Source organism: Myotis daubentonii, chromosome 15, assembly GCF_963259705.1.
Source record: "Myotis daubentonii chromosome 15, mMyoDau2.1, whole genome shotgun sequence".
Taxonomy (NCBI): Eukaryota; Metazoa; Chordata; class Mammalia; order Chiroptera; family Vespertilionidae; genus Myotis; species Myotis daubentonii.
Window position 1 is genome coordinate 55,011,839 of NC_081854.1, and position 21,923 is coordinate 55,033,761.

The following is a 21,923-nucleotide window of genomic DNA, read 5'->3' on the forward strand; positions in this document are numbered from 1 at the left end:
ATGCAGGAAACTAAATACCCTTTTCTTAGTATAACTGAACAAAGATTAATTTATAAATGCTTTATTGAAAAATACACTTATTTTCATATAAAATTACAGTAGCAGTAAGTATCTGGAGAGGTTTTATAAATATTTTTGCAGAACACTATTCTAACTGAACAGTGTAATTAAAGTTCCATATTTCTTTCAGAGCAATATGAAGTTACCTAGTAACTTTGTTTATACTGATTCAATTTACAATTGAATTTTCTCCCTAATATTATTCAGTCAACTTAAAAACTGCTGGAACAATACTGATTAATAAAGTTATATATAGATACTTCAATAGCTGTTAAATAACCTTTTCTAATTTGTATGACTGGTACTATGTACTCAATGAAAACCTAAACTCTTTTTTTAAACTGCCAGGAACATACCAAAAGATAGTTTAAAATGTATCACCTTAGTAGACACATGTCTTGAAAAACTACCTCCTAAAGGAAGTGGCCATAATTTTTCATATTAATTTCCTTAATTCAACTTGATTTAAAAATCTTCACTTAGCCAGCCGATCCCTATTAATGGGGGGGGGGGGGGGGGGGAAGACCTGGAAAATTTAAAATATGTGCCCCAAAGGTGGCTACTGGGGCTTTAACAGTTCTAAAAACGTACAAAAGCATCAAAGAGGATGTTGAGTGTTTAGCCTAGCAGTTTTGTACTTAATAAAGTTCACACTGTAGAAAGTGCCATCACAATATACAGCAAAACCTGGATTACGAAATCATGCTTTTTACAGCCCAAAAGTGCCACTTATTACACAACTCACGCACACCGCACACCAAACACGCAAGCACCTGCCACGCTGCACCACACCTACAGGAGGGAAGGATACACACAGGGACCGGGAGACGCGGGCCATCTGAGCTTGGGCCCTCTCCCTTGTTAAGTTTCAAAAATGCAAAATTCTCACACTCCTACCAAGTGTTTTAGGACAGAATACCTAGTTTTTGTGTTGCTTTTCAGGAGCGCCAGAGCAGACCACAAACAGGTAGGAATGGACTGAAACACCCTCTGCTGGAGGGTCAGCAGAGACCGCACGCGTTTCACATGCTTTGTTCTCTACAATACCTGTAAAAGCTTTGCCAAAGAGTTAACAAATCCCAGACTGGTTTCTAAGCAGCCTTGACGGCAAGCACTGAGTGGTAGGAAAAAGGCAGATGGGATGAGTAAAAATAAGGATATTGGAAAGAGTAAGGAAAAGAGCCCCATAATCTAGCATGCATTAAATGGTGCTGTTAAACAGTTTGTGAAAGGAGTTTCAATACAACAGACTAACCTCAGTGGGAACCTCGGTCATTAGCTACATCTTGGAGACGGCGTATTAAGGCAGTATGATTTTCTGGGCAAATTCTTTTGGCAGGCGATTCACTTCCATCTTCCAAAAGAATCCCTCTCTTTTTGGTTGGAGTTTCTCCTGTCCGTATCATACTGTTAATTTCTCTTAGTCTCTAGAGCGAGGGAAAAACAGATAGAAAAACTTGAAAACCCGAATACACACAATGCGTTGTTAAGGCAAAGAACCTCAAGTGAGTTAAGTGGTTTACCTTGAGGAGTTTGAACATTTCCATGGAGAAAAGAACTACTGAGCTACCCAGCCTCCCCATGTCAACCTCTCTGCTGGCTGAGCCGATGACTGGGCGGAGAAGGAGGGCTTAAGCTCCGCAGATGGAGTGGACGGACACTTTTCCAAATGCAAGAGCTGACACATCTGTGATTTCTTTCTACGGTAGTTATAGATCATGACATTGCTAATAACTTATTTAATCAATTCCATACATCCCCATTCTCCTAAAGCATCCTTTGTAAGTAACTTATTGGTATGATCTGGAATGTCATAGTTACTTGTTATCCTTGGAAGATTGAGAACAGTTGGGCAAATTCTCTGCGAGGAACGCCTCCTGAGGAAACACTGCCTGGTGCTGGAGACCAGATCGGTTCTCAGCGCCTTCAGCGAGCAGTTCCTCCAAAGCCCCAAAGTCAGTGTACCCCACTCTTTTCTGGTCGTGTTTGGTTAAAGGGTTTTTTCATGTGCTGCCTCCTTGCCCTTGTTTCCTGTTGGGAAGCACATGAGCATATATGTTCACATGCACTTCCTAGAGGAAACGGGCTTAGGCCTTCCGTGTCCGTCTGTGTGGATCACCGCACTGCATGCAGTACTCTCCAGTATGTGGCGTGGTTTAACCCCCTCTGGACATGTTACTCCTCCCAGCTGTTCGGTGCTGTAAGCAATGCTACCATGCTGACTGTTCAACAAGCTGCACCTGCCCTGACCGGTGTCACTCATGACCAGTCATCTCACTTGATACTACTTTGTAATAATCATCCTTGATCTCAGTTATCACCTAGTAAGTCATGATGACAAATATTTCTCCAACCAACAGTCTAATATTGCTTTCTATTATTGGAGAAACTCCCAATTCTGTGCTACAGCTTTTTCTGGCACCTTCCAGTTGGTGATCATGGACAAGCAGGATTGAAAGTCACAACTCTGGATCCTTAACTTAAAATTTACCCTGGTAAGTGTACAGTTCTACACGTTTAACAAATACACAGCCATGTAATCACCACGGTAAAGATAGAAAACAGTTCCTTCACTCCAGGAAATTCCCTCCTAGTCCCAGCTACCCCACCCCACGGCAGTCACTGATGTTCTGTCCCTACAGTGTCCTAGACATGGAATCAAGACAGGAAGTGGCCTGATTAATGAGTGACTTCCACTTAAGCATTAATGCCCTTGAGGTTCATTTTCGTTGCTAAGCGTATCAGGGCTGAGTCTACTACCCAGGCCTGTTTACCCATTAACCAGCTGGAGGACACTGGGGTGGTTTTCTACTGTCTGGTAAATAGGAATAAAGTCATAAGCGTTCATGAGCATGTTTTGCATGAACCTAAGTTTTCATTCCACATGGGTAAATTCCTAGGAGTGAGGATTACTGGTTATATGGTAAAGGTATGTTTAACTCTATTTTCCAGATATAACGTCTCTGCTATACCATTCTGTATTCTGACCAGCAATATAAGTTCCAATCGCTCTACATCACTGCCAGCGTTTGTTGTGATTAAGATTTTAGTCATTTTCATAGGCAGATAATAGGTGAAGTGTGTTAAAATCTTTTGCCCATTTTTAAATCTGGGTTTCCTTTTGAGTTTTGATAATCCTTTACATACTGTAGGTACAGATCCTTTATCAGCTATGAGATCTGTAAAATTTTCTTCCAGTCTGTGGCTTGTCTATCTTAATTTTGATCATCTAATGTGTCAGTCTTTTATAGATTGTGCTATTGATGCTGTATCTAAACCCATGTTCACAAAGATTTGCTTCTATGGTTTAACTTTTAAGTTTCATAGTTTAGGTCTGTGGTTCATTTTGAGTTAATTTTTTGTATATGGCACAGTGTCTGGGTGCAACTTTACTATTTTTGAATATAGGTATCCAATTGTTTCAGCACCAACTATTGAAAAGGCATCCTTTCTCCACTGAATTGCTTTTGCACCTTTGTTGAAAATTAGTTGGCCATTTACACGGTGGGGCAAAAGAGGTTTACAATTGGTCGTATAGAAAATAATACAATAAATAATAAGCATAAACTGCGTACTCACAACTGTAAACCTACACTTGCCCCACCTGAATGTGTGGTCTGTTTCTGGATTCTGTTCTATTGATCTGTTACTCTACTTTCACCAGTACCACACACCGTCTTGATTACTGTGGCTTTAACGTAAGTCTTGAAATCAGACAGTGTGTGTGTTTCATTTTTCCAAAATTGTTTTAATTATTCTAGTTCCTTTGCATTTTCATGTAAGTTTTGGAACCAGTTTAACTTATATAAGTAATTCTGCCAGGATTTTGACAGGAATTGGGTTGAATTTGTAGATCAAGTGGGAGAAAACAGATCTTGATGTTTCTAGTTCTTGGACATGATATATCTCCATTTTCTCAATCTTTAACTTCTCTCACCAAGATTCTGTAGTTTTCAGGATACGAATCTTGCACATCTTTTATCAGACTTAACTGTAAGTGTTAAGTTTTTAATGCTGTGTATAGTGTTTAAAATTCTTTTACTTCTACTTACTCGTTGCTGGTATATAGAAATACGTATATTTGATTTTTGTATGTTAATTATGGACCTTGCCTAATCTTTAGTTCCAGTAACTTTTTGTAGATTATGATTTTTCCGTGTAGAAAACTATGTTGTGAATGGAGACAGTTTTCATGTGCGTCTTCTCTATCTTGCCTTGTTGTGTCTGACAGGACCTACAGTTACAATGTTGAATAGGAGCGGGAAGAGCAGAGATCCCTGCCTTCTTCCTGATCTTAGAGGGAAGGCATCCAGTCTTTTACCATTAAGTATGAGGTTAGCGATAATTTTAAATATATATATCTTCTTTATCAGGTTGAGGAAGTCCCCTGAGAGTTTTATCATGAATGAATGTTGGATAGGGCTATTAAAACTACTTCCTTTTTACTGTTTTAGAAGTTTGTCTTTCAGGGAGTTAGTTCATTTTATCTGTATTATCACATTTATTGGCACAAAGTTGTTTTTTTATCCTTCCTACTTAGTCTATACAGAGATGTATCTTTTTTATCTTCTCAAAAAAACCAAAACCTTTAACTTTTAATGGCTTTTATTTTCTCTACTTTCTGTTGTTTATTTCACTGATTCCTGCTCTTTCTCAAATTGCTTAGTCACTAACTTGAGACCTTTTTTCTTCCTATATAGGTGTTTAGAACTATAGTTTTTCCTCTTAGCACTGTTTTTGCTGCATTTCACAAATTTAGATATGTTGATTCAGAAATACACAATTTAGTTTCCAAAAATTTGGGGATTTTCCAGAGAAAATGCATTATCTGAATCCTTTACAATTTATTGAGACTTGTTTTGTGATCCAGAATGTGTTCTATCTTGGTAAATGTCCCATGTGTACTTGGTGCCACTGGAATGCTCTGTAAACACCAGTTAGTCAACAACATTAATGAATCCTGAATATCCTTACTGATTTTCTCTACTTGTTCTTTTTTTTCTATTTAGGATTGTATGTCCTTATCATTAGGAAATGACCTTCTTAGCACTGGTAATATTTTTTGCTCTTCAGATATTAATATAGCAATCCAAGCTTTCTTTTGATAAGTGTCAATAGAGTATAACTTTTTCTATCCTTTTACTTTTTTAAAAACACAGCTTTATAGGGATGTAACTCACATACCATATAATTCATCTATTTGAAGTGTACAAACCCACGGCTTTTAATATGTCTCTGGAGTTGTGCAATCATCACTCTTTCGTCAGCTCAGAACTCTGTGCCTTCCACTTCCCCAGCAGTTAGCACTCACTAATCTACTTCTGCTTCAGTGAGTCTGCCCTCTGGACATTCCATAGAAAGGGATCATGCATGTGTATCCTCTTGGGACTGGCTTCTTCCCTGAGCTGGATGTGTTCCAGGTCCAGCAAGGCTGTAGCCTGTGTCAGTACTTTTTTATTGGAGTAATATTCCATCGCATGGATCTACATTTTATTTATTAGTTAATGGGAGTTTGGGGTTATAATCCTTTAAACTAGCTGTGTCTTTAAAGTGTGTTACACATAAGCAATAAATAGTTGGAACTGTCTTGCTTTTTCACCCAGTGTTACAATTCTGCCTTTTAATTAGTATTCTTAGACCATTTACATTTAATTGCTATTTTTCCATACATCCTTCCATTTTTTAGCCCTTTAACTCTTAAATTCCAACTGGATTAATACGGTTATAGGTAAAAGAGGAAAATCTAATAGAGGAAATGTCAGAGTCATTTCATCGAACTCCAACTGTTTTTTTTAGGGGCTATTGCCATTTTTGTTCACAGTACATAATTGTACTGTGAATATTATTGGCATTAGATTAAACCTATGAAACGATTTGAGGAAATTATAAATCTTTTTCATATTTGGTCTTCCTATTCAGAAACATTAGTATAATTCCAATTTTTTAAAACCGCTAATTCAAGTTAAATAATTTGATACATTTATTCCAAGCTATGTGATACTTTGCTGCTATTTATAGAAGTTTTTCCATTATATTTTCGAACATTTTTTTTACTTATTTTCCTAACTTTCTATTTTTAAAGATTTCAATCTTACAGAAAAGTTGGAAGAATAGTACACTGAGTACCCATTATCGATTAACACTTACCTCATTTGTCCTCTCTATAATCTTTTATAGTTGAACCATTTGAAAGTAAGTTACTGACACTGGAACAGGGCATCTCTGACTACCTCAAGCATATTCTCCTACATAATCCAGTACCACCATCAAAACCAAAGAAATTTAACAGAAACTTTAAGGTAAATATCAACATTAAAGTCCACATCAAGTTTTCCCACAAAAATGCGCTTTACAGCCAAGTTTCCCATGTAGGACCTACTGCGTGTGGCTGTCAGGTCTGTTCAGTTTCCTTCACTCTCTAACAGGGCCTCCCCCATCGGCCATTTCTCATCATATTTACATCTGTGAGAGTGCAATCTGTAAATACAATGTCACATCAGCCTTTGGGACCAGCCGCACTCCTCACCACAGCCTGATTCCCAGCGGCTGCTGCTTCCCGAGCCCCTTTCCTTGCACACTCGGCCGCCTGCTGACTTTCACCACCAGCCTGACGCAAGCTTCCCTCCCCGTCCCGCCTCAGACTGAGGCCGATGCGGCTCTCAAATCCAGGCTACGTGACCAGCACCGCGCTGTGCAGAATGTCCATCCCCAGCAAAGACAGAGCCAGGGGACAGACACACTGCCTGTCGCAGAAACAGGTACTCGGTCATCAGTTTAGAGAAACCAATTTTCTTTCCCTAAAAAAATTTGGGATTTAAAAATTTTACAGATGGAATAAAAACCACAAAATCCCAGATTTACAGTAGAATGTTAAAAATGCACAAACAGGAAAAGGAAAGAATGAAAATAAATCCAAGTCCCTTAACTTGATTTCCAACTCTGAAATTCTCCCCCCAAAACCCCTGGTTTTCACTCCACTGGGACCTAACTGGCCACTTTTCCCTGGAAGCTCCCATCCACCGTTTCTAGACTCCTAAGCAGGTTGTGGGTGGGAGAAGCCGAGAGGGGCCAGGCTCACCTTGGAAGGACTGTTGCTGAAGTAGTAGAAAATCTTTTCTCGAGGAGAAAGCACGATTTCGTGTTTATGCGGGGAAATGTAGACGGGATGGTGCTGAGACAGCTGCACGCGGCGCGGGGAGCCTGCTCTTACAAATGGGTAGGGAGACAGCGGAGGAGCCTCCGTCTGTGAAAAAAAAAAGCATTTCTTAGCTAAGCACAGTTTCTAACCAGGTCTTTTTGAAAGTGGTTATTTTTGTTGTAAGAGTAAAAAGATAATAAACCATTAGGTTTATGAATGACACCAACTAATAAACCTAAAGCAAAGCATACAAACAGCAACCATGTAAGGGCTTGCTTGTGCCAGCCCCTGTTTTAAGCACTTTTAGTGCATTATGTCATTCAATCCCACACCGACCTTGTCAGCTGGGGACACTCATGCCCTTTTCTTAGAGGAGGAAACGAGAGGCCTGGGGAAAGCTAACTAGCACGGCTGCCACAGCTGCTGAGTTCTGGCCAGGAGCCCATGCATTCTCTGTATTGCTGTCCCCCACAGGGAATCCAGGTACCTTCTCCTCTTGTTTAACGCGACACAACACTATAAACTGTATGAGTCACACTTTTCTGTTAGACTCCCTCCCTTTCACTTAACAAGAGGATTATTAATCAAACCGGTTTACATGTGGAACTGCTCACACAGAAGTGATTCCTCGCCCCTCCAAAGTGAAAACAAAGTATGAAATAATCCCCGTCAAACCTACCATGTTGGCCTGTGAGTACTTCAGGGCAAATGTTTTAATTTGTTTGATGTAGACACTGTTGTAGAACTGGATGAGGTCTCCCCTCTCCTCTTCCTCCAGGTCACTGTTGGCGCCTGTGAGGCGGGTGGGTGTAGGAGGGGCGCTGCTGGGCTGTGGGACAGGCAAGGTGCTGCTGGACCTCATGACAGGACTGGAGTCTCTACTGGCTGTGGCAGGTAGAACAAGGGGTTAAACAGAGAGACTGCCTTTATCCCACTGCATTTGCTTTTTAAAAACAAACAGCTACCCGCTCTACTTGTATAATGGCAGCAAATGGGCATTAATGCTTTTACCAGGGAGCAAAGCGCATGCAGGTAAGACATTAAGTACTAACATTCCCCCCAGGCCATAAATGTAGGGCACAAGGAGACGGTATCACTGGTAAGTTTCACCAAGTCTCCAGAACCTGCCCCTGCAGTAAGGGGTGCAAATTAGGGAGGGCATTTCCACAGCACGGTTTCGGCTGGCATGCCAGACTTTCCTGAAACGCAGGCCAGCAAATTCCTGCCTGAGTCCCCTGGAGAAAAATGTTTTGCATGATGTGCCTCAAAACTATGGGATTGCCGAAACCAGTTTGGCTCAGTGGATAGAGCGTCGGCCGGCGGACTGAGGGGTCCCGGGTTCGATTCCGGTCGGGGGCATGTGCCTGGGTTGCGGGTATATCCCCAGTAGGGGATATGCAGGAGGCGGCTGATCGATGTTTCTCTCTCATCGATGTTTCTAACTCTCTTTCTCCCTTCCTCTCTGTAAAAAATCAATAAAATATATTTAAAAAAAACAAAAAAAAAACTATGGGATAAAGGACAAACGACGTTGCCACTAAATTTAGAATCATTTCTTCTTCCAACAAATCCTTTCCCAATAATATAGTTTATTCTTAGTTTCCTTAGAAGTAATTTCTTTTAGGAATTGTTTAATCTTCTAGGCCTAAAGTTAATTTTATTTTGTACGCGTTCACAAAGATCCCACTTACTTCTGTCTTTGTTTAGTTCTGTTGGAGAATTCTGATGGCTTCTGCTTTCACTGCTGCCAGAATTTCTTCTTTTCCTTCTCCCTTTTATCAAAACACTTCTATACACCTTTAGGGAGACCATGAGAAGGGGACAGAAATGACAATTTATGGAATACAGCCTAGATCACATGGCCTTGACATGTGATTTAATTCTCACAAAAATCCTGTGAAATAATATTTCTCCTCCTCAGGGGAAGTTAATCAATGCAGCCAAGGTCATATGTCTGTTATGTAACAGATCCAGGGGGACACCAGGGCCTGCTGCTTGAAATTCCAAGTACAGCCTACAATGCCACAGAGCAGGATAGGACCCAACCATAAAGCCAAGGCATTCTAAGCCAGGGGTGGGCAAACTTTTTGACTCGAGGGCCACAATGGGTTCTTAAACTGGACCGGAGGGCCGAAACAAAAGCATGGATGGAGCGTTTGTGTGAACTAATATAAATTCAAAGTAAACATCATTACATAAAAGGGTACGGTCTTTTTTTTTTTTTTTTTAGTTTTATTCATTTCAAACGGGCCGAATCCGGCCCGCGGGCCGTAGTTTGCCCACGGCTGTTCTAAGCCAATCACAGATGTCACGCACGCCTGCCCCTTTAAGGTAGATGAATAATATTACAGGTAAAATGAGTCTTAAATCTTCATTAGATGTTGTCTTGGTTAAATGTACCATATTTCCTAAATCAGACTGATAGGTGGCACAGAAACCAAACAACCTTCTAGTTTACATCTTTCCTGTGATTAGCTAAATTAAGGCGTCTGTTATTTCATGTCATTGCCTTTAGGAGAGAAGAGAACTTAAACCAGTGGTTCTCAACCTTCTGGCCCTTTAAATACAGTTCCTCATGTTGTGACCCAACCATAAAATTATTTTCGTGGCTACTTCATAACTGTAATGTTGCTACTGTTATGAATCGTAATGTAAATATCTGATATGCAGGATGGTCTTAGGCGACCCGTGAAAGGGTGGTTCGACTGCCAAAGGGGTCGCGACCCACAGGTTGAGAACTGCTGATGAAACTAAAGACTTCCTTTAAAGTAAAGGCTGGGGAAAAGGCTACAGAAACAACTCGGGTTGACTTTTTGTGTTTCTCAAAGACGTGAAGCTTTATTTTCAACCCTAAGAGGAGTAAGTTACCTGGCTCCGGGCCTGTGGCTGAGTCCTGTAACAACGCATAATGTTCTGGAAGGACTTGTCCTCTTTTGTGACCTGGAAAAGAATAAGAGTATTTTGTGAGAGCGATGGACTTCCAGCAACAAACTGTAAGCACTATACACTTGCTCCACAGTGAAACTGGTGAAAATTCTATTAAAATTAGTCACTTAAAATCTGCAAATGGTCCTAAGGCACACAACAAGTGAAGAAATATCTATGAAAGAAAACTTAAAATTCAGCAACATTAGAGGTGGTAAATGGTACCTAAACCAAGACCTGGCATAACATTTCACGAGAGCGAGAAAACGGCATTTCACTTACTACAGAATCCCAGTAAAATAATAGACAACTTCTACTCAGAAACTATGCAGGCAAAGAGGCAGTCAAACAACATATTAAAATTGCTCAAAGTAAAAAATCTAAAGATTCCAGTATCCAACAGTGATCTTTCAAAAATTAAAAGAAATGAATATATAATCACAGATGTCTGGGCCAATATGTACAGTGGTTAGAGCACCAGCCCATGTACCAAATGTCGTGGGTTCGATACCCAGCCCCAGTCTGGGTGAGTATGGGAGACAACCAATTGATGTGTCTGTGTCTCTATCCCTTCCTCTCTCAAAAAAAATCAATGGAAAAAATCCTCAGGTGAGGATAAAGAATTTTTTTTCCCCTGAGAGTAGGGAATTATCTTTTTCCTTTTATAGTCCGAAGTACTCACCTTTGCCATCACATAAATGGCACACATTAACAACTGGTCCAGGTGTCTGTCCATCATAAGTTCAGGACACTGAACTATGGAGAATTCAAAGCAGGTCCAGATTTTTTTCCTTAGCTCATCTGAAATATCCAGCTTAGCACAAAGATCCCGAAGGCGGACACCTGCTAAGTGGTAAACCTGGTAGATAAAAAAACCATCTCAGAACCTGTTTATCTAACACATTCCCCAAACGCATGACCGGTGAGAAGACATGAAAAGTTACCTTTCTAAAGAACAGCGATAAAGAGCTGGTCTTCCTGGGCCTGCCGCTGCCGCTGGGTAAGGGGGGGCCTTGCTTCTGCTGTGCCCCTGGGGAGAGCTGCTGAATGGCCACCTGCCCCGGGACTTGCAAGCTGGTTCCTGTCACCTGTTGAGAGCTCAAGTTCCCAGCCAGGGCCTGGGCACTGAGGGGCTGCATGGAGCCCGTCACGGCTGATGCCTGCCCCCCAACATTGACTTGGACCGGGAAGAAAGTTATCCCTCCATTTTCATTGGCAATACCTGTCGTTTGTTACAAAGAAAAAAGCACAAAGGAAATGCTGATAATACAAGGTTCCCCAGGCAGCGTTTCCAATTCCTCCCCCTCCTAACCCTCTCCCCTCTAAATGCTTGTTGCATCATCATTCCAGCCGAATCCCAGGTAACTTTCCAATGAATGCCACAGAGAAAGAACTCGATATCCAACTCAGCCTGCCTTACCTTGTACAGGAATGGTCACAGTTTGTCCATTGTTGGCTGTGACTGTGGCTGTTGCCATGGTGACCAAAGTCTGTCCAGGAACTGGTGTGACAGGAACCGCCTCCCCAGGCACATTCTGCACGGGGACAGCACTGACCAGGGGCTGTGGGGGCCCGCGTCCGGGTGCTCCTCTGTCAGAGGGGCTGTCGTTCTCGACGAAGAGCCGTCTTCGGGTGGAGCTGGCGGTTGGGGAGCTGTACCTCTCATATAATGTGGTTGGAGAGGTGATGCCTAGAGCCAAAAAAAATCAAACCACTTCACTCAGGGAGAAGGAGAGGACTCATCCAAGCTGTTATTAGTGCACAAAAACTAAGTTAAAAGCCAACAAAAATTACAGGAGTCACATCATAGTAATAATTCCGCTGAACACTACTATGAGCAAAATTTAAAGAAAGATTTTTCTCTGTCTGTCTCTCAGGACTCCCTTCCTCACTCCACCTTCTGCTAAATGAAATGAGGCTTTGCCCTCCACTACTTCAGGGCCTTGATGAGCGAGGGGCAATTTAAAGAATTGTTCTATTTTTCCACGATATTTTTAACCATATTCAATTTCTACCTGATGCTCATGTAAAATGTGATTTTGACATAAACCCACTACTTGATAAGGGGACCTGATGGATTTGATATCCCCATCTGGGAGCATTTTCCCCCCGTTTTATGAATCTTCATCTTTGTCCAAATACAGAAAATTACTAAAACTCAATAATGTCCTTTAGAAAGAATGGACATGCATGTTTTTTATTCAATTAAGCTTAGTTTAATTTTTTAAAACAACTTTATTGAGAAATACAGTGTGTCCCCAAAAAATGTCTACACGTGTAGAATAATTATAAAGGTGGTGTTTATTAAAATACTGTTCATTTTCAAATGTACACACACATTTTTGGGGGACACCCTGTTTATGCCCTATGAACTTCACTTGCAGGTTTAGATGGAAGTCAAATCCCCAGATATTAGACCCCATCTATGAGCCTTAGTATTTAAACTTACTTCTTCCAAGCCCTCCGGTCTCGGCACGAACTTCACTCACTCTTCTGGGAGTCAAAGGGGTGCCAGCCATACACATGTCATCTGCTCTTTCCAGGTTCTGCGGTGGCATGACCTACAGAGAATGTTCACACAGAATGCCATCATTCAAAAAGCATTATTAAAAATACAATAATCACCTAAGGTAAAATTAAACTGTCTTGGCTCATCCCTTATTCCATCTATCAGTTGTCTTTTCCACTGGCAGGCTTAAACATTTCAAAATCTGGTAACTAGATATTAAATATGAATTAGCAGTCCTTACTGATGTGGAGAATTAGATATCAAGCATCTAAGGTAGAGAAACTTGATTAAGAGATCACGGCAGAACTGAATTCTTCCCGTCACTGAAAACCTGGGGCAAGCGCACAGTCATTCTGAATCTTGTCTCCTATTTGATGCAGGTGCTGTACCCGCTCACTCTGCACAAGGAAGACATGACATGTAGCTGCGCCCTGGGAAGAAGGTGCTGAGCAGACTAGATACTGATGTACTTTCCTTACGGAAAGACGTACGGTCTCTCACAAACCTCTTCACAGGTGGGGACTCGGTTGTCATTCTCTCTAATCCTGTCCCAGAGCGGAGACTCTGGCTTCCAGGCCAGATGATCCAAGATCTGTTCTTCAATCTGATTGAGGTGTTTCACCACCTCTCTGCAAAGGCCATCTTCTGCCCGGATGAACACTTCTATCACCTGAAGTGGAGAAAAGGCCCTGGTTTAATAATTTAAAAAAATAATATAATAAAAAATATATATGTATAAAAAAAGGGTAACTTTTTTTACATATTTATAGATATAACAAAGACAATTTATAAAAAATTGTAAGTTTAAAGAATAGTACTATTTTGAAACAGCTGCTCTTCCCTTCTGCCTTTATAAATAATTAATATTTAAATTGCATTTATGAGTTATGTAAAATCTTTTCATAGTGCTGTATTTCAACATTTAAATGAAAGAATGTCTCATCTATTGAGAGTGAAACATTACTCTTTAAATTTTGTATTTAAAAACTCTAAACATTCGCCGAAACCGGTTTGGCTCAGTGGATAGAGCGTCGGCCTGCGGACTGAAGGGTCCCAGGTTCGATTCCGGTCAAGGGCATGTACCTGGGTTGCGGGCACATCCCCAGTAGATGTGCAGGAGGCAGCTGATCGATGTTTCTCTCTCATCGATGTTTCTAACTCTCTCTATCTCTCTCCCTTCCTCTCTGTAAAAAATCAATAAAATATATTAAAAAAAAACACAAAACCTCTAAACATTCAATCTCTGCCACTATAAAAACGTTTTGACTGCTGTAGCTGAATTAAATAAATTCATACACTCAGTTAGTATCAAGAAGGAAACAACTAGTCAATGCCCTTCCTCTGTGCCTCTATAATCACATCAAAGAGGATTTTTGTTTCTGAAAGACACATTCAATATTAAATTCCATAAAAAAGATTGCTCTGTAAGATAAGCGAGTGATAGGTTTGCTATTTTTTTTAAAACCTTAAGCTCATAAAATGAAAGTATCTTAAAAGCCTTTATGAAATGTAAGGAATAAAATGAAACTTGCTAAGCATAGGTCTTTATTGTACAGTAAAAGAATTTATATAGTTCTTAGGACTCTATTTCTTCTCTGCTCCCCAAATACATTAGAAATTATTAATAAATGTAATTAAAAATAAATGTACTTAGATATTAAAATGAACTAGATGGCTAACAATAGGAAGTTGGTTTCATCTATAATTTTCTCATTATTATCAGATCTTTAAAAATACCTTATAAAAGTGATAAAGTGGCACATCAAATATCTCGGTAATGAATGGAAAATTCCCAGGAGGCTTATAAGAAAAAGTGACAACCTCGAGGCAGCAGGCCAAGAGTGATCTGTGGAATGCATCTTGTTCCAGAATGCCCTGTAAAACAGTTATTAACATGCAGAAACATTAGTCTACTCTGATAAGACATTTTATACCCAGTCAAGTTAAATAAAAAATACCAAAAAGTCTTATTCTCTGAATTAGTGAGTAGTATGTGCTTCTTTTCTTACGAAACTTTTAACTTTATAAATAAGTCCATTTTTTAGCAACTTTCAAAAATCTTATATATCATGAAATATAGTTAATACAAAAAATTACATCCCTAATTAAAATATACATACACTCTGATGCTTAGAAGACTAATGATCTGGAAAGATGTTACACACTAGCATTACAGTCAGAGGCCACTGTCATAAAAAGATGGCTGGAAGGAGGACAGGTGACTTGGCTAGATGGTCAACATGCTTATTCAGGGTGATATAATCACAGATGATTTTCACATGTACTTTTTCTTTGCTTATTTATTTCCTAAAATTATATATTTTTTAAAACTAAAAAGTTATATAGACACAAAAAGCATAGCCAACAAGAGCAAAAAATAGGTAAATTAGACTTCATTAAAATTAAAACCTTTGTGTATCAAAAAACACCATCAATAATGTGAAAAGACAACCCAAAGAATGGGGGTAAATATTTGTAAATCAGATATCTGATATAATTTATACTCAGAGTATATACCAAAAAGAATTGAAAGCAGAGACTCAAATAAATGCTTGTACACCAATGTTTATAACAGCATTATTCATAATAGCCAAAAGGTGGAAACAACTCAATGTCCATCAACAGATTAGTGGTAAACAAAATGTAACATACACATATATGTGGTGTCTATGCATACAATATTATTCATCATTAAAAAGGAATAAGATTCTGACACATGCGACAACATGGATGAACCTTGAAAACATAATGCTGAGTAACATAGGCCAGACACAAAAGAACAAATATTGTATGACCATCTAAGGTACCTAAAATAGGTAAATGCATAGAGAAAGAAGAACAGAAGTTACCAGGGGCTAAAGGGAGGAGTGAGTGGGAAGTCATTATTTATAGGCATAAACTATCAGTTTGGGATAATAAAAAACTGTGAAGATGGCTAGTGTTGAGGGGGATGCACAACATTGGGAATAGTTAATGCCAGTGAACTGCACACTGAAAAATGCTAAGATAGCATATTTTATGTATTTTTTACTACAACAAAAATTTTTTTAAAAATACGTTCCTTAGGTGAGTATACAGGTATCTACTTACTATCAACCGCTAAACTACTGTAATTCTTCTGTATGTGTTTCAAAGTTTAAAAATTTGTCATAAAACAGTCTTTTAAATTCCTACCACCATATTTTTTTTAATATATTTTATTGATTTTTTTTACAGAGAGGAAGGGAGAGGGAATAGAGTCAGAAATATCGATGAGAGAGAAACATCGATCAGCTGCCTCCTGCACACGCCCTACTGGGGATGTGCCTGCAACCAAGGTACATGCCCGTCCGCAGGCTGATGGTCTATCCACTGAGCCAAACTAGCCAGGGCCCACCATATTTTTATATATAAAAAAGAAAAGGAACTAGGTACAAAGAATTAGAACAATTATAGGTCAATTTTGATTTTCTTTAAAATGTTATTTAAAAAATTAAAAAATTTTTTGGTACAATTGAAAGTAAATATCACTTGGTTAAAATCAATTTACATTTTTTTATTAGTAAAATCTAGGAAAAAGAATTATCTCAGTTAACCCTACAGTGTGGCCCATGAACTAAGAGGTCCCTGATTCTATTCCTTGTCAGGCACAAGCCCAGGTTGCAGGCTTGATTCCCAGTAGGGGGCGTGCAGGAGGCAACTGATTGATGTGATTTTTCTCTCTCATTGACATTTCTCTCTATCCCTCTCCCTTCCTCTCTAAAATCAATAAAAAAGAATTATCTTAGCCAAGAGAAATGGCTGAATATTTATTAAAAGTCCTACTGAGTCAATACTCAATTTATTCTTGCTATAGAAAGAAGGCTTGATAAAAAACCCTGTTATTTAAAAACTCAGTTAAGATTAAGTCTGAGTGTTTTAACCCTTAACTAGTTTTACTACCCACAGAAGTTGAAAGTTCTAATACATGGCCTGCTGCAGCAAGGCACTGAATGGGGGCTTCAGGTGAAAGAACTCAGAACCAGCCATAGCCGGTTTGGCTCCGTGGATAGAGTGTCGGCCTGTGGACTGAAGGGTTCCAGGTTCCATTCTGGTAAAGGGCACGTGCCCAGGTTGCAGGCTCGATCCCCAGTAGGGGGCGTGCAGAAGGCAGACAATCAATGATTCTCCCTCATCATTGATGTTTCTCTCTCTCTCTCCCTCTCCCTTCCTCTCTGAAATCAATAATATATTTTAAAGAAAGAAAGGAACTCAGAGCCATTATTCATAATAGCCAGTTTCCTTAGGTGCCAATGTTATTCCCTCAAAGCAACATATCATTTCTCTTGTTCAATAACGGTGTGTTTTCTTCTTTTGGTGGCTAGGGCTGACAGGAAAGCACATTTTACTGTTCTGATTCAATACGTTGGATATTTACTCACAGATAAATCCATGTCTCCCAGTCTCTTTTGTTCCTGCTCAATAATGGATTCTAATACTTTATAGTAAAGCATCTCTGCAAAACGAAAGTGTCTGCTGGCAATTTCTGCATAAATAAAAAAACACAACAATCACATGCAAAGAAAAGAAATGGGAAAAATGAGGGCCATCCCATCCCCTGCCCACAATATAAAATTAAAAAACCCATACACTTCCAACAGTTGCTATTTCAATCATCCCTAAGATTCCTTAATTTTTTTCATGGTAAACACTTAAAACACCTAGCACAGATCTGGGCATAAAAACAGCTATGTCTTCTGTTCTTATTTTTAAAATTCTGAAGAATCACAGTATTTCTATATTTAATATCCAGTCTACAAATGAAAACTAAAATTTTCCAAATGAAAAAGTACCAGAAGGTCAACATAATAAAGACATCAGTATAGCCCTAGCTGGTTTGGCTCAGTGGATAGAGTATTGGCCTCCGGACAAAAGGGTCTTGGTTCGATTCCAGTTAAGGGCACATGCCCAGGTTGCGGGCTCGATCTCCAGTGTGGGATGTGCAGGAGGCAGCCAATCCATGGTTCTCTCTCACATTCATGTTTCTCTCTCTCCCCCCCCCCTCCCTTCTACTCTCTAAAAAGCAATGGGGCCTTAACCGGTTTGGCTCAGTGGATAGAGCGTCGGCCTGCGGACTGAGGGGTCCCAGGTTCGATTCCAGTCAAGGGCATGTACCTTGGTTGCGAGCACATCCCCAGTGGGGGGCGTGCAAGAGGCAGCTGATTGATCTCTCTTATCGATGTTTCTAACTCTCTATCCCTCTCCCTTCTTCTCTGTAAAAAAATCAATAAAATATATATTTTAAAAAAATAAAATAAAAAGCAATGGGAAAAATATCCTTGGGTGAGGATTAACAAAAAATAAGTAAATAAAATAAAATTTCTTATTGACAAGGGCCTAGAAATCACTGGGCTGACATAAAATTAGCCTTCAACCTAAACGCATAAATCTTTTCTTCATGTTTCTGATTCAGTTACCAAGAAAGGACTCCATGTAGTTAAACATCAAGATGAGAATAATAAAGACAATATTAAGCTTCACCTTTAGCACAGTTACTGAATTCCTCATCTGGCTGGGAATGCTGAGAATATATTTCATACATTTCTTTCAATCTGTTGGCAATAGCCTGGGTTGGATCTCTAGAACATGTCCTAAAAAATAAAAAGAAATTATCTAATTTAAAGGTCTTGCCGAGTTACAAAGTGATAAACAGTTTACAACTCTGTATTTGTGCTAACCTGTAAATATAAAATACTTTGACCACAAACTATACACTCACCCATACTTCTTTGATAAAGGTGTTGGTATGACCATTTTCAGTGAAAAAAAAAAAGTATTGTGTATAGTTGTATCTTCTCTGCAGTAAGTTTAGCAACCTTAACCTCTGCCTGTTTGATGTCCGTGACAGGACCCCACGTCTGCAATCACTGCTGACCAACTAACTGCCCTCAACTGTTCCTCTAGAGGGCACACAACACCCAGGAAACTCCTGCAGAAAGCAGCTGACGGGTATGGAATCTCTACCACAGACTCAGACACACCCTTACTGGTATTCTACATCGTTCCCTGAAAACCAAATTATCTCATTTTTTACTTATTTATTTTACTAGAAAGACAATGTATGTCCAATGCAGAGGCATACAGAGTATCACCATGTGTGCTTTTGTAACAACTAAGTTTTTATCTTGATCATAAATATACATATTCATTGTAAAAATGTAACAAGTTTAGAAAATTATAACCGATTTTTGTTTCTTTATAATCTTGCTAGAGGTAGCTACTGGACATGCTATACAAACAGAATTTTATTTATGAACACACACAGGTACCTTTTACAACAACAAAGCCCTTCGGCTTTACCTAGTACCTGCTGGTATTTCAATAGCATGGATGGTATTTACGATTAAAGAAGCTGCTATTTCTTGTCAGAGATTGTACAAAGATTTGGAAGATAGAGATTCAATCAGGCTTCTAAAATGTGTTTATGAAATACTTCTAAATTCCAGGCAAACAAGGTCCATTTTAAAAACATGACTTAGGAAGAGGCCATACAGACAGAGCCTGTTGGGTGCTAATTACAATCAAGTTTATGAAAAAAGGAGACTTCATGAAAATGTGAAGGGAACTCAGTCAGCTTAGGTATGTAATGAGTCCAGCTACGAGTGGGGAGTTACTAATATGTGTATACAGGGCCTTCTTCTATCAGATCACCTGAAATAAAATGGGTCCTAGAGGGCCTATGTCATCAAGTCATAAACGTTTAGGACTAACGTCCTTTTCAGGTGAAGGGTGCTTGTAGAGTTACAGAAGTTACAGTGCTTTTACACTGGCTGTGCACGTACCTGTCTACCTTTTCTAGTAGGGGCCCACCCTTCGGAAATGTGCCCAGGACCCATCCTCTCCATGAAGTCCTCTGACAACTACCATCTTCACTGATCCCCTTCCCTGACATCTTAAGATAGAACAGCTGGTGGCGTAGTCTGGTGCCTTATTCTACAGGGTCTAGTGCTGGTCTTTCTGTTGGTTCTAAGCCACCCAGTCTGTGTGCTCTGTGAGGGCAGCATGAACAGACTAAGACCCTGAGGAAAAATGATCTTCTAACCGTACATCTTCTATTGCTTTGTCTTCTGCAGACAACAGCTGTAAAATTAGTAATGAGTAAATTAAGGCACAAGTAGTGAAAAATTAAAGTAAAAAATTAGAAAAATAGTCAACAGCCAAATTTAGAAGGCAGGAAGGACTCACACTGACCTCAGGATCTGTCCCAGTCTCTCACTGGGTGCGTTTCGGAGGCCCGCCAGCATGGTGTGGAGACGGCTCAGGCTGTGTGTGGCTACAGAAACCGGAGTCACACAAGGGCTGCTATTATCCTTAATGTACCTCACCGCAGTGAGTGGCGTGGAGATTCTAAGTGCTTTAGACTAAGGGGAAGAAAGAACACTGTTTTAGCTCGGAAAGACTCAATTACTTCACAAACGGGAACTGAAGGCAATCAGACTTTGTATTATTAACAAATTCTAGTGATTCACATATCCCCATCTTGGAATTTAGACATGGCACCTCTACAGCCACCATGATCCAGTGAAGACGTGTGAAAGAACAGTCTGCATTTCAGCTAACTCAAATTTCGCCTCTTAGAAGTTAAATCTTTAAGATAACGCATATTTCCCTATGACCCCTCCTTCAAAACGTAAGCTTGAAGGCAAAAACAAGCATTAGGAAATGTAGAATGTCTCTGAGAAACAGCTAGCACCTACTGCTCTTTTTGTAAATACTCAGAGTGACAAAAGGAAACTGTGAAGTCAGTCTGGCCCAGTGAAATCCAGGTTTCACAGAAGTCCCCTAATGATCACGTCTGCTTCCGAGAGAGGGAACCATCGCTGCGAGGTGCGGGCAGCGCCTGGCGCGGGGAGCCCTCCCGCCCGCCTTCACCTCCAGCACAGCTGCCCCAGCGGACACAGAGCCTCACACAGAGCAAGTCAACGTTCTTGAACATACACGTGAAAAAGGCATGACCTCATGTCAAAGAATTTAAGCTTGAATGCATATGCTAATAAAACACCTCTTCTAATTTTTCCAACAAACACTTAAAGGTTTAGATAGCCTAAGAGTGTTTTTTAATATTCAAGATAAAGTGTATTTCCCCCTCTCATCCATGTTTCTATCTCTCTGTCCCTCTCGCTTCCTCTCTTTCTAAAAATCAATAAAAAACATTTTTCAAAATGGAGCTAACTCTTAGTTAAGGGAAACATGAGGGGAATGTTCTTTTTCACAATGGATGCAAGCAGAACGCACACACGATTATCACAACAGAGCAGGACCTGAGCGTGTGCCGGCCCCTCTCCTCTGGCGCCGCTCACCTTGTCCAAGTGCTGCTGCAAGATGTTCTTCATCGGCACCCTCTCGGCAGGCTCCGTGCCCGGCCCGGCACCCAGAGACCTGGAGAGTGCCCCCATTTCCTCCTCCGCGTCCTCTCCAAGAAACACCCGCTCATCTAAGTTCCCAACAGTCAGGACATACTCCTCATAGGCCTTATTGATGGCTTTCCTATGGGGGGCGGGGAGGCAAAATGCACACTCTCAGAACTGCCATTTCAGTCCATGCTTATCCACTTAATGCCTTTCTATTTTTATTTACTACAAGCTCTCACTATAAGAGCCGAGAAGTATCTACACTGTGCTCATCCTCGCACACAGCACATCTGCTGAGCGTGTCAGGGCGGGCGCACCACCCCCCCAGCCTGGTCAGTGCGGCTTCCGGTGAGCAGCTGAACGACCTCTCCCGCTGCTCCCACACCTTTCTAGACCTCAGCACCCCCACGTGTCACCTGTACCGTTCCAAAGGAATTTCTTTCAAAAATTATGACCCAAAAGTTTAACTATGACAGCTTTCAGGAACAGCAGTACAATTTTTAACAAATTCAAAAACGTTCTTGGAGTACCAGCTGACCACTAAACTCTGAGGTTTTCTAAGCACACAGCTTGAAATATTATTCAGGTAGTTTTATAACAGAAGTACTCACAAATTCTCTCCAAAGTTCCCAGGCTCTAGAAACCCTGTAAGGTTTTCTTCTTTTCCCTTAAGGAGCTACGAAGAAAGAAAAGGTCCTGAAGTCAGCTATTAAGTCAACTCTTTCCCAGAAAATACTTCCACGGCCGCTCACCAACCTTCTTTTCGTAGAGTCTCCTTACGTAGGGTTTCCAGAAGTGCTCCTTTATGCCCTTTGCTTCCAGCACGAGGCCGTCATGTAAGGAGCAGAGCTTCTCGATGACACAGGGTGGGTCGGAGGAAGGCTTGAAGTCCTTAGCATGGCCATCTTCCCACAGGCCTGTG

At 40.3% G+C, this 21,923-nt stretch overlaps 1 protein-coding gene across 6 annotated transcripts in view; it reads right to left on the minus strand.

Moving 5' to 3' along the window:
- RBL2 (RB transcriptional corepressor like 2) overlaps positions 1–21,923 on the minus strand; it is a 53,856-nt gene that overhangs the window by 16,907 nt on the left and 15,026 nt on the right. For 3 of the 6 annotated variants that reach the window (XM_059668052.1, XM_059668057.1, XM_059668058.1), the window contains 17 exons: positions 21,758–21,918; positions 21,613–21,677; positions 20,951–21,137; positions 19,842–20,011; positions 18,132–18,241; positions 17,033–17,136; positions 14,370–14,507; positions 13,138–13,302; positions 12,573–12,684; positions 11,544–11,813; positions 11,068–11,345; positions 10,806–10,982; positions 10,067–10,138; positions 8,890–8,995; positions 7,878–8,083; positions 7,139–7,303; positions 46–1,487 (listed from right to left, as the gene is read on the minus strand). In XM_059668052.1, coding sequence (XP_059524035.1) covers positions 1,317–1,487; positions 7,139–7,303; positions 7,878–8,083; positions 8,890–8,995; positions 10,067–10,138; positions 10,806–10,982; positions 11,068–11,345; positions 11,544–11,813; positions 12,573–12,684; positions 13,138–13,302; positions 14,370–14,507; positions 17,033–17,136; positions 18,132–18,241; positions 19,842–20,011; positions 20,951–21,137; positions 21,613–21,677; positions 21,758–21,918 — 2,657 coding nt within the window. In that variant the 3' untranslated portion in view covers positions 46–1,316. Of the gene's footprint in view, positions 1–45; positions 1,488–7,138; positions 7,304–7,877; positions 8,084–8,889; positions 8,996–10,066; positions 10,139–10,805; positions 10,983–11,067; positions 11,346–11,543; positions 11,814–12,572; positions 12,685–13,137; positions 13,303–14,369; positions 14,508–17,032; positions 17,137–18,131; positions 18,242–19,841; positions 20,012–20,950; positions 21,138–21,612; positions 21,678–21,757; positions 21,919–21,923 lie in introns of those variants that run through there. The other 3 variants (XM_059668053.1, XM_059668055.1, XM_059668054.1) reach the window with 2 other exon arrangements.